At 35.5% G+C, this 13,644-nt stretch overlaps 2 protein-coding genes across 2 annotated transcripts in view; both read right to left on the bottom strand.

The window, feature by feature from the left end:
- LOC149772674 (uncharacterized) overlaps positions 1-892 on the bottom strand; it is a 34,018-nt gene extending 33,126 nt beyond the window's left edge. The window contains exon 1 of the mRNA XM_089947509.1: positions 399-892. The gene's annotated coding sequence lies outside the window, so the exon portion shown is untranslated. The remainder of the gene's footprint in view (positions 1-398) is intronic.
- An 8,065-nt stretch (positions 893-8,957) lies between these two features.
- LOC149772673 (uncharacterized protein C19orf47-like) lies at positions 8,958-10,405 on the bottom strand. The gene has a single exon (XM_089947508.1). It carries the CDS (start codon positions 10,403-10,405, stop codon positions 9,254-9,256), a length of 1,152 nt encoding a protein of 383 aa, XP_089803634.1. The 3' UTR covers positions 8,958-9,253.
- Between the last annotated feature and the right edge of the window lie 3,239 nt (positions 10,406-13,644).

The raw sequence follows: 13,644 nt of genomic DNA, 5'->3' as shown, positions 1-13,644 counted from the left end.
ATCTGATAACTACAAAACTGTAAAAGCATGATGCATCATCAAAATGGTAACTGACCTGGGTCTACCAATACTCCCTGAAAGGTATAGTCAGATTCGTTTGACATATTGCTATAAATTAGTCGAGAAGTTATTGCCGGCTCTCTCACCAAATATATTTTTAAAGCCATTAAGACAAAAACGCCTGATTAAAGCCAAATCTTCTCCAAATTTTGAAAGTATAAACACTGAAGAAAAACTAGTATCAATTAATAGTAGATGTTCTGTAGTTCAGCAATGTAGAAGAAAACAATGCAAAAAAAAAATCTTCGTAAAAACAACTGTGGACTGGAATTATGTGAGTGTTGTGTGCACGCAATCAATGGAAAGCTTCAAGATAGCTCTTGAATAATACTACTAACTTTCTCATTGGCTCTCTCTTCCGGTGCAAATTTATGCCATAACTGGCCCTGTTCTGTATGCATTCAGACTCGGAATATAGACACCGAACGTCGTGGATGCAGAATCCGAGAAACTCTTGAGATTCTGAGCTCCTAAGCTCGTAGCGTTAGCGTCCCGTTCCCTCCTGAACTCCGTTATAAAAATTCTGTATAAATGTTTACAAACGTATAATCAAATACAACTGTCAATTACGGCGAATTTTCACTGATGTAAAAGTTGAACACTTTAGCTGTACTGTATATGGCGACATGTCTCAGTTGTGTTCAATTCTCAGCTGACACGATGTTATTTCAACAAAATGAATTGGTCAGTAATTACTCTATCAACGAATTAATTTGAGTTTTTATGAGGGTCCTGCGCCGACCAGGCAGAAACTTTTGCAAAAACTGAAACTGACATCACATACTGCCCACATAGTTAATTCCCAACATATGTAGGATGTGGAAAAGATCCGTGGAACCCAATTCAACTCAATAGTCTGGTTAACAATTTTCTCACAAAATAGGTTGACTGGTCCCCTGTTGTTGATATTGTTTGGGGGTTTTTTGGGGTTTTTTTTGTGTTTTTTTAAAATAATTTTTTAATGAAAATTAATTAAAATGACTTTTCCTGAAATAAAAGGGCGGTAGGCACTATATTTTGCGATCATTCAGCACCATGGCCGCTACGTGCTGATGAAATTTGTTTTGCTGTTTTGCAGATGTAACAGAAAACTTTGCGATCATATGGTGTTTTAGTACAATTTTATTAATGAAAAGTGATTGAAAAAAATAAATAGTTATATCGTTGCGGGGGGAGGAGGGGGCGCTATTCTGTTAGTTGCCATTTGTGTGGGGAGGGGGCTGCATCAGTCCAAGAAACGTCTATATACGAAGAAAACAACAAAAAAGAAAAGAAAAACAACAACAACAAACAAAAAAGACAAACAACAAAACTTACAACATAGAGCATTTACAACATTAAAGAAACTGCTATAATAACATGAAAATCTAATGAAGTATTCCTTATCTTATACATAAACATCCACATTTATCTGTGTCCCGGCTGCTCATCATGCATTTGTCGCGAGTTCGAAACTCGCTGTGGCATCCAATTAAAAAAAGTATAAAATACTTTTTGTATTTTTATGTTCAAACTTTCTTTTAAACTCTCTTATCCATATTTTTAATTTTGTTAATTTTTTTTAAATACTTTAAAAAAAAATAGTTGTCTTCAAAATGTATCACTTCCGCCGTAGAACGGGCTATAACTATTAAGCATAAAAAAATGCATAATAAATACATTTTTCAACATCAAGTGGTTTTGAGTGAATTGAGAAAATAATTTTGTTTGGAGGAGGGTGGAGGGATTGAAATCCCCAGGTTGACTGACAAATTGTTTAAAAACGGAACAAAATTGTTCACATGAACTGAAAGTCTATTCAAGTCATGAATATCATTATAAACATTGTTACAAAATTTAATTTGTCTACTCGAAGTTATTTTTGGTTAAGAATCATAACAGACTGATTTTAAAAAAAAATATCCCAGCCCTAAAGTTGCCAGAACCAAACGTAGTCTTAGAATCTACTCATATCTAAGTATCATACCTGGTTTGGCACAACAGTTTTGAATGTAAAGTTAACCAATATTTCTTTTCCAAAAATTAAAAATGGAACAAAATGCTGTGGTGGCTTGTAAAATATAATCAGCTTATCAACTTAATCTTGCATGCAAGGTTATTAAAAAGAAAAAGAAATGTCGATACTGAAGATTTAAAATACATGAAATATTGAATATATTCTAAAATGGCGTTATATATTAGCACATGTATTAATATATCTATCAAATTTCATTAGTCGGCCTTAAGTGAGCTTTTCCTAGTTGCAGGGATTTTGCAAAAATGTCCGAGACCAAAACGAAAAACAACGTGTAAAAATGTTTTTAAACAAGGCCATTCAATATAATTAGATAATGTATTGAGATCCAGTCAAGGTACAGGGATCGCGCTTCGCCAATATCGCAAATTGCTTATTTTTCTTCTTATTGGCAACAAAATATATCATCTGGCGAGTTTTTGGGCGACAACATATTTAGGTGTTAAAAATTGTATATATAGTCTTGGGTTTAGAGTGGAGAAATTCAAAGGCACCATGACAGGAAGCTGCAAACTTGGACATAAAATTGTACTGGAATCAATTTGTTACATAACAAATCCTTTGTTCATTTTGACAAACCACCCTAGCATGGCCTCGTTATATCATAATGTGCTTATGCTGATGACTGACCTTAGTACTACTGTATGCCGTAAGATAACCGAATTTGTAAATAAATTTTCGATATAATATGATTAATTATTTATAAAATACTTGATAGTAAGCGTTATGCACACCATATTTTTTATTATATAAATTGAGTTTGATAACTTCTTTAACAGTTCAAAACATTATATATATATATATATATATATATATATATATATATATATATATATATATATATATATATATATATATATATATTTATCTTTATAGTTTTGTTTTATTTTATTAATTAATTGTTTTTTTTTCTTTCTCTTTTCTATTTTATTATTTTTCTTTTATCTTTTCTATATATTTATTTTCTATACCTCTAAATAGTGTGCATTATACATAATACAATTATAACTAAAACTGTTTATCTCTATTTATTAATAAATTTTATATATAGTTATCAGTAGAGATATATGTATCTTTAAGATCCAGTTTTATATATTTTTATGTATTAAGATATCATTAATCTTTGTTGTGTATGCACATCTCCATGTAAATTATTCGTTAAAGTATAAGATAATTACGTTAACAATGTAAGCTATGACGTCATCTTGTTTATGTCATATTGTTTATTTCATTGATCACTTAGAAACAACATATTTAATGACGTAAGCAATGATATTGAATTCAGTTTGAATTCAGTCTGATGAAGCATTAAAGCGAAACCGGTCACACATTCTACGTGTTGGTGTTGTTTATTTTATGATTTTGTAAGATAACCAAAATAGTCGTGCTACCCGACTAGCTACAATCGACCGAGGTGGTCGATTGTAGCTAGTCGGGTAGCATGACTGTTTTATATTGAAGGCAGGAAAAGGAACAACAATAATCGGCCAGACGACGGCAATATTTTTATCTTTTAGAAAAACGTACCAGAAAAATTAGCTTTGTTGAAACTTAAAAGAAAACTGATTATATTTAAAGCACCAATCGTTCTGTATATATACTAAGCAAACGAAAATCGTTGTCTCAATGTTTCTACACTTCTTTGATGTTGCCTTAACGATAACAAACTGGTATTTGTTTGGTCCTTCAAAAATGGTCTCCAGCGGCGCCTTCAATAACATATGCACCTGCATCAAAGCAAGCCAAAGACCTTTGATCAAAGAAAGTCAGCAACAAACTGAAATGAAAGCATTGTATCATTTTTAATAGTGATTTGAACATATTTGTTATGTCATGAAAGTTTCCTGTTTGCAGCAAAACAGTTCATCTTTAAGATCTTTACGAATGGCGGCGTAAAAACCAAAATTAAAGTTCCAATATTTTAAAAGAATATATATCTGATCATGAAGTTAAATAACGGTGGGACATCTCGCAAAAGTGTTTGTTAAACTTTTTCATTTGTTCACGTTTTCATTTCCCCATAAATAGCCCCATTCCTTTGGTAGCCTCGGAATCATGGTACTTGTCTCTGGCTGACCAAAATCTAGGCCTATTTAAGTACATGCACATGTAGCATGCAAACAACCACGTGCCACTATGATCATGAATATCTGAGTGAAGTTTCTTCTGAAACGTGTTTGATCACAATGGGATATAGATCAAACGAGGACTATCATATATGTATTTGACTGATACATGAATTTTCTAACCTGTGATCTAATTCCCGAATCGATGGATTTTTCATATACATGTACATTGTTTAACACATTGCGGACTGTACTATGCAAACGTAAGTCATCAATGTACAAGTGTATTTCCGACTAGTTATCTACATTTAATCAAAATTTCCATTTTCCTTTCACCCGGTTACGTCGACAATATTACCTTGGTCCCCAAGGATGTTGAGATAAAAGGATAGAACTCTATTATGAAAATGGCGACATGTGTTGAAAATTGGCGACAAAGTATTGAGGTTGGCAATTTATTTGGCGACAAGTATTTTATAGCCAGCACCAACTCTGAGGTATGTAAATATCGAGTTCGATCTTGTAAACCTTAATAGGTTTTTAGATCCATTGCCAGACGTATGGAAGGACAGTACAAAACCGATGTCTCCGTTAGTCTGGTTGGGAGACCTAAATGTGAATATGGGTACCTGGACGTTTCGCCCCATGGATGTTTCGGCCCAAGACATTTCGCCCCACTTCAATGGACATTTCGCCCCACTTCAATGGACATTTCGCCCCACATGGTACATGGACGTTTCGCCCCATGGACGTTTCGGCCCATGGACGTTTCGCCCCACATTAAATAAAGTATGAACCCTCACTCGAGTACAGCCTGTCTCAGTATAATGGTAATGCGAGAAACGACACACATCATCAATCATACAAAACAATATGGTTTATTTGTCGTTTAAATATAATACACTATTTATTCACCCAAATTCTAAACTAAATTTAAAATAAAAACCGGACTAGGATTAACAACCCTATATATTACACTAGGGAAATACATAAATACCCCGACAAAATTTTGAATTTTTTTGTTCAGAAATCTTTTATAAAGCAAACAAATCTCATACCTTTGGGGAAAACATACACATATAAAACAACTTTATTTTTTTTTTATAAGTAGGGGTGTATCTGTCTGGTGCCATAAAGAAAACAAATGTTCTGGCGTTCACTATTGCTCCCAGCAAGTGTTAATATGACTTAATTACATCCAGGTAACTTCATGCATTAAAAAAGAAATCATAGATAGTTGCTGTTTAGAAGTATACTTTTGCACATCATAATTTGACACCTATACCTTGTCATGAGATGTAATTTTGATTAGTGATGTGTTTTTATTTAAAAATGCAAATACATGCTTCATATTTCAAAAATATAAAAGTAGTAAATGGGGGCACCCTAGCGACAATGGGAATTAGCATTACAAGACCCCTTGGGCAACTCTAGCGACAATGGAAAATTAACATGGAGAAAAATCGTGGGTCAGATTAGCGTCAAGGGAAATTAACATGGAGAAAAATCGTGGGTCACTCTAGCGACAAGGGGAATTTAACATGGAACTATAGTGTGGGTCTGTCTAGGGACAAGGGGAATTGAACATGGGGAATAGAGTTTGGGCTTGTCTAGGGACAATGGGAATAGAACATGGGGAATAGAGTTTGGGTCTGTCTAGAGACAATGGGAATTTAACATGGGGAATAGATCGTGGGACTGTCTAGGGACAATGGGAAGTTTAACCACGATCGTCACAGAAGTTGATATTGTAAGTAGTTACTAATTTTATCCATTTTAGTCTAAACCATTGTAACTTAATTTTCGGGGATATGTTTATTTTCCTTTAAATTCTGGGACAATTTCGTCATTTTAACGTTACTTTTAGTCACATCCATTTTGTCGTTGAGCATTTCCTTGATTATAGCTATTTATAGCATCATTACAATTATGCAAATTTTTGAACACCCCAGCAAGATTTCAGGTCTTCGTAATGCTTTATATATAAATCCCACGCTTGTACTAGTGTATGTATGTTTCTGTCTCTGTTGTGTTTGACCCTCTACCATCATTGTCCCTAGACAGTCCCACCATGTTCAATTCCCCTTGACGCTATACAGATCCACCATGTTCAATATCCATATGTTAAATTCCCTTGAGGCTATATCCCCCAGGGGTTTCCGTAATGTTAAACTTCCCATTGTCCCTAGACAGTCCCACGATCTATTCCCCATGTTAAATTCCCATTGTCTCTAGACAGACCCAAACTCTATTCCCCATGTTCAATTCCCATTGTCCCTAGACAAGCCCAAACTCTATTCCCCATGTTCAATTCCCCTTGTCCCTAGACAGACCCACACTATAGTTCCATGTTAAATTCCCCTTGTCGCTAGAGTGACCCACGATTTTTCTCCATGTTAATTTCCCTTGACGCTAATCTGACCCACGATTTTTCTCCATGTTAATTTTCCATTGTCGCTAGAGTTGCCCAAGGGGTCTTGTAATGCTAATTCCCATTGTCGCTAGGGTGCCCCCATTTACTACTTATAAATCTCTGAAACCATTTTTATATGTTATTGTTAATTACAATTAACATTCCTCGCCCCTCCTCCTGTCTTTTTATTGCTCGCGATATGTCGGGCTATTCTGTGCACAGCTTTGAAAAGATGTAATGTATAACGATCGGGCTATAGAAATGAAATACATTAATTTGGACTGTTTCTGTCAGCAATTCAGTCGAGTAATTAGGACCCGATTTATAGCTAGTTTTACAAAATTCAAAGTAACAATGCCAATAAATGGCAAGAGATAAAAAGTTAATTAACCCGAGCTTGAAAAAAAATGAGTAAAGTTCAACATTTAAAAAAAGTTTAACGATAGATCTTATTACATAAATGAAGAAAAAAAAAAAAGGAAAATATTGTCTGATATAACGGCACGCTGAATGTAATTGAAATGGATGAGAGTGATGGGATTATGGGGCATGAAATTAAATCATAACGGCAGGCCCCTAAAGTAAAATGAAGATAATGGTGTAATGCTTGTGAATTTCTATAAATGTCCGATATTTCCAATGATGTGGGGCGAAACGTCCATGGACCGAAACGTCCATGGGGCGAAACGTCCATGTACCATGTGGGGCGAAATGTCCATTGAAGTGGGGCGAAATGTCCATTGAAGTGGGGCGAAACGTCCTGGGCCGAAACGTCCATGGGGCGAAACGTCCATAATCCGTGAATATGTATAACGAATCAAAAATGTTTGAATGCTATAACTACCGATGATGTTATTGCTGTATACATGAGTAACATTTGTATTTGTACTTAGTCTACATGAATAAAGTTTCTGAACAGAATGAAATATATTTCAAACGATCCCCCATCCTCATCCAGACCAGTGTTTCGGGAAATAGTTTGGGGTAAAACAAGTACCTAGCAAATACCATTACAAAATAATTTGCTTTTTTCTTTTAAAAACGTTAAACACATGGCAACAATTATCGATAGATGTACGAATTTATTTGTCTAATTAGTTATGAATATTTAGCAAGATTAAATATTTTCAAAGGACAAACTGTCACCACCAGTAATAACACGATTTTTCAAGATTAGTAACGTTGTAGTACTGAGTTGATTTGAAGTGAAATTAAGTGTACTTTTTATTAAAAATCAGGAAGACGCTATATTTATGAAAGTACATCTACAATACCTCAATCTCAATGTACAATACAAAAAGAGTTTTCTCCCTTTACTCATGATTACTTCTATTTACCTGCGCTTACACATTTCTTGGATTGGAAGGATGGCAGTTGTACATGACAGAATGTTAAATGAATTTGTTTGGATTGTTAGACACGAGAAGAAAATTTAAATTACTGCTCAAAGCTTTTATTATAGATAAAAATTACAGTGCGCAATAGTTTATATTACTGGGCAAAAAGTCAATGTTTATGTAGAAGATATAATGCAAATGACAGAACAAGTAACAGAATATACAGAATATAAAGAACATGTTATTTATAGGACGGCAAATAGTATTAAAACCAATCCAGTTTTAAAACATTAACTTATGTCATAAGATACCAAAATAAATCATTTGTTTAATAAATTTGGACCTCAAAGAGAAATAAAATTTAAAAAGGGAAATATGAATATAAGATATTCCTTGAGGTGAATTAAAAATGAATGACATTTGTAAATTGGTCATCGCCTTGAACAGTATATCTATTCATCTTAAATTTCAGAGAAGAGTAAGAATTTCTTTATATAAGAAAAAGCGTGTCAAAGAAATTAGTTTAGCTTGGCAATTAATATATTGAAAATTTATAATGACAACCAAAAATGTTTGGGATGGATGTCTGGAAAGTCTGAAAATATTTACTTTACATAAGTGTGTTACCAAGGGAAGAAGATATACACTCCACTAACATATGAATTAATAGAGAAATAAGAACTGTGAAAATTGTATCGGCCACGAAAGTTAAGAAATGTGACCTATACTTGTGATTTATCTGATAAGGACGCAACATTTAAGGAATCGGAATCATTTAGAGGAGGTTATATCAGTACAAAGTCATAAATTTATCAATGTTCGACATTTAAACGAATTCCGAAATGTTTTGAATATTTAGAATACGTACCATAGTCCTCCACTTGTAAAGGTGTGTAATCTGTATTTAAATATTCACAATATTTAGTTTCAATCCAATGAATTTATGTTTAAAAAAATTTATCAATTTGAACTGGCAGCCGTGGTTTTAAAATATAAATAGTTCTGTCATATGTAAACAAAATCAATAAACTCAGCATTATGCTTCCAAATTTAATTTTAGTTTTTAATACACATCTGGATTTATATAGAATACATGTCTATAAACATTGAGCAAGAGGTATTTTACAAACTTCATTGTTAAACCTCAAGTAGATTATTGAGTTCTATTCTTCAGGTCATTGTCATTAATGGCAGTGTAGATTTAAAATTCTACCGAAAAAATCACCTCAAGTTATTCAGTCTTCATAAAGTCTGCTTTCCAAGTTGATGAAATATGCCTTTAATTTTAGAACTGCTCAGTTAGAATTTTCTGCAGTCTTAATGTCCTCTTCACACAGATACACTTAAGGCAATTCTGTCTTCATCAAGTCTGTTTTCCAAGTCGACGAAACACGCCTTTACTGTCAGGAGTGTTCCCAGGAAGGCGTTTATGAAGTCCTAATCGACTCTTTTCACCTTTCTGCTCCTGGTTAAAAGTTACAGTGAAAGAAGAACTGCTGGAATCAGCTGCAAGTTTATTATCCACTTTATGTCCCAGTCTTGCTTTCACATTTATAGGTTCTATTTTAGCATGAGGAGCCAGGATACCATGCGTGCGAAATAAAGTTGGTGGCTCCTCCAACTCCTTTTTTTCCTTTTCAGTAAGAACTTTCATAGCAGCACTTACTTTTGCCAATCTTGTGGCATTTTTTAGTACTCCAGCATACTCTAACGGCTTGTCATCTTTTTTGTCATCAAATTCATCATCAATGTCACCATCATCATCTAGAATCACTATGGATGTTGCTGCTCTCTTGACAGGTGTCTTTCCAAGACGACTAAACACCGATGTTGCTGAAGCCATTGAGACTTTACTTAACCCTGTTACTGTGATTGTGGGCTCAGAACTTTGGGTCTCTAATCTCAGACGATCAAATACAGAGGTCTTTGTTCCATCTTGTTTTCTCTTCTGTTCCAGTATAATTTTAGTTTTTGCAGGTGTTCCTGATGATGTTGTGATCTTGTAAGGACCCTCATACTCAGGTAGTACCTTTCTCTTTTTGGGTACAGGAACTTCAGTTCTAGGCATAGTGGAATGATGGACAACTGTGCTTGTCTTCATTTCTGTCTTGGAGATTCCTAACCTAGCCGACAGTTCCTTGGAGATCTTTGGTGCTGGTGGCTGATTTAGTGGGGAAGCTGCAGGATCAGATCCTATTATGCGCGCCACAATCCTACTGGCAACCGTGTTTTTCCTAGGGGCTGGACTGTTTTTACTGGACACATTTCTGGGGGCCTTGTCACGGGACTCCTGCGTATAGACAGATTTTGCATGTTTAAGTATGGATATAACATCCCCCAAAATCGTGATATCCATATCATTCAAATAATCCTTGTTCAGATCCATTAACATGTCACGAGATATTCTATTATCTGAGAAGATGACTGCATAATTAGCTGCATCTCCTGCTGGAATGTCCGCATCCCTGAAGAATTTTATCCAGTAGGACATATCTGAAGTTGTTGGAGACGCCATATTTCTGTCAGTTCAATGAATTACCAATCAGTATGCTGTGTTGTTTTCTTTGCAAGTAGAATGACATCTCCATTCCCCTTATATATACGATTACCCATTATCAATAAGTGAATGTACACTTCCTGTAGTTAGGGGGACAGTTGGTTTGATCTTTGCTCATGCCAATTGTTACTTTGAATTAAAAGTTCTGACACTTCTGTCGGTGAGAACAAAAGGTGTCATTGGTTGAGAAACTTCCATGAGCAAACACCTGTCATTTCCTATCGTTACACAGTAAGGTATACATTAGCGTGCTTTACATGTTCGATTACAATACCCTATCGGCATCATTTCCTAATTGGTAGCCTCGCTAATTTTGATCTCATCTGCTAAATCTGACCCTCAAACAGGCGTCAAGGCAAAGCTCAAGGTATATTCAATTAGCGTGTAAAGAACATCGCAAACTTGTGTAGTGATTGTGACGATGATGTCATAATTAGAAAAAGAATTTACTGTTTATTTTCAGAGCTATTAATTGATAATAGAATATAGTAGTGCTTTGCTCATGAGTAGGATCACAATCAATCCATCCATCCATCATACAAAGTCTTCATCAAGTTCTTATATTTTTGATGGACATGTCATTTGATAATGAGGTTAATGTTGCTGTTAGAGTACAAGTTGCACTTACATTTTGGACCACAGGGGGGTTCGTATCGCTGCATAAAATGTACCAATAAATAGTACCTTTGAATAACAACACCAATAAGAACACCAATAACAAGAACAACAACACTAATAATAATAATAATACTTGAATGTAAACTATCAAGTTATTTAAATTCACAAATTAAATATTTATGCACTTTGTTTACTCCAGATCTCAGAAAAACAAATAATTTTTTTTTCATGTTAAGCCTTACATTAAAGTATCAGAGATGTGAGATTAAAAATACTCCAAAACTGAAGAATTATTGTCGACATTGCCTCGAACACTAGACTGAGACAACATATCCTAAACTCTCTAAGAAAAAATCTGACATACATCTATGTTAAGGCATAATACATTAATTATAAAAAGCACTCTCACACGCACTCATGGAACAAGGAAAATGCATATAAACACTTCATTTTTTAAAATTATATTCTACATTTTGGCTTAAAATATAATTTTCCAAAAATCTTTTTTTTTTAAATACAGGAATAATGGGGAAACAACGCAGATGTTAAGACTTAGTCCGATAAATCACCCCCACCCCAACAAATATGTCTTGAGACTGTTGGACGACATGACCTTAAAATCAACATCATGACGGGTGAAGGGCTGATTTATTGGCCTATATACGACTTAGATTATGCTTGTCCTTACAAACAACGATGCAATACAACTAAGCATTCATAACTTACACCACACAAGGACAAATTCTCTTGACTTTGGCAAAGGTACTATCTCATTCAACATCACTATAGGGAAAGGGAGAGGAAACCAGGTCTTAGATTCAAGGTCAAAAGAAAGGAGAGTACTATCCTACGTTTGTAGCAGGGAAGGGTTAGGGAATTATTTTCTTATTTATGTACCCAAACATTCCAAACACGACCGGGCGGACAAGGATACATATACCAAACAAATTTAGAAACACAGGGTGTCACTTCCAACTTCTAACCAGCTCTTTGTGCTGGGAAGGGGCTACTGTTATTTCTGTAAGTGCCCGTTATTGTAATTGGACGTGCACAGCGCTCGGAGTGAACATAGTTTACACACGGAATATACACAGAGGCATTCAGTGATTGCCAGATACATTTTTTCTTTTTTATTATTCTAGGATAATTCTGGAAATCTGTGCAAGTTATTTATTTTCTATACTAATTTGACTTTAATTACATTTTGTAAAATTTTATTTCTTTTATTTAAATTTGAATTGTTGTGATTGTTGTGTACCACCCGTACCTATATAGAGGAAGGATCACAGGTCCTTGAGCTCTCAGAAATTCCGGAGATGGATCGGCCTAGACGGGCTGAGGTACTGCAGTACATGATAGCCAAAGGGCCTAGGGTAAATGGCATCAAAGGGCTACAAAATAGTGGTAGAGGGATATATTTACATTTTCGCGAATGGATACTCAATGGAAATTGGGGTGGGGAAATCAAAATTGGGGCCCCGCCACCCATTACAAGGATTTTAGAAGAGAGATACGCTGAAGTACATTGTTCAGGTCTCCCCCTTGAGATCCATACGTCCAAAATGAACTTTAAGCTGGAGAAAAGTATGGAATTAAACTCATGAGGGACAAAAGGGCAACATTCTGGGGCTATCCTTCTGTACTCACTGGAGTTCGTATCCTCCACATGAGTGATGGGGGCGCCAAAAATTGCCCCCATTCCTATATGTCATGGGGTTCATTGTACAAACATGGTACAATGGGTGCCAGTATAGTAGAACCTGCAACAGATGTGGGAAAGTAGGACATTTACCCAGAGAATGTACTAATTCCAAGCAATAAAGACCTATGCGTCATAAGTCCTTAAATCTGACAAAAACATAGAAAATAACTACGAAAGGTTTCAGAACCGGTGGACGAAACCGGTAATACACAGCATAATCTGGAACATCAACAAGAAATCCCAGAAGCCCAAATAGAAGCTGTGGTGGGGGATCAACCCCCTAGCTCAGACTACAGCAACTGGCAGAACTACGAACAAAATAACTCTGCAGAAAAAAAGAAACAACTAAGAAGGCTAGAAAACTACAAAAGCAGGAAATGAAGAAGAAAGAATATTAGTAGAGAACACATCCCACCCAGTCACATTATCCTGACACCAGGCCGACCAGTCCTAACACTAACCTCTTAATGCTGAGTGCCAAGCGAGGCAGTTGTTATTACCATTTTTAAAAGTCTTTGGTATGACCTGGCCGGGGTTCGAACCCGCGACCTCCTGCATCCGAGGCGGAAGCTCTATCACTAGGTCACCCGAGCGCTACGAAATTGTGGGACCCAGTTTCGCTTCATGAAACACTGTAAACGAAAGCGAAGGGGTTAACAACGCACACAAAACGGAAAATCTCTCAGAAGGGATGGGTGTGGGTCCCATCCAAAAACAGAGAGAAAAAAAAAGAAAAAAAGAAAGGGGCAAAGAAAATGGGGGAGCCACAGACCTCGACCTCCAAAACACAAATAAAAAGAAAAAGGACGCGATCGACACCGTGTACCCCAACTGAGAGGGAAGTCTCAGGATTCATTAAGTTACAATGGACAGCAGA

The sequence above is a fragment of the Sinohyriopsis cumingii genome, unplaced genomic scaffold, assembly GCF_028554795.1.
Source record: "Sinohyriopsis cumingii isolate HCF-2022 unplaced genomic scaffold, ASM2855479v2 utg001292l, whole genome shotgun sequence".
NCBI lineage: Eukaryota > Metazoa > Mollusca > Bivalvia > Unionida > Unionidae > Sinohyriopsis > Sinohyriopsis cumingii.
Note: the sequence above shows the minus strand (reverse complement) of the source record. Positions and strands in the feature narration are given on the sequence as shown.

Coding starts and splice junctions, on each gene's coding strand:
- LOC149772673 (XM_089947508.1), bottom strand. CDS start 10,405: ATGGCGTCTCCAACAACTTCAGATATGTCCTACTGGATAAAATTCTTC.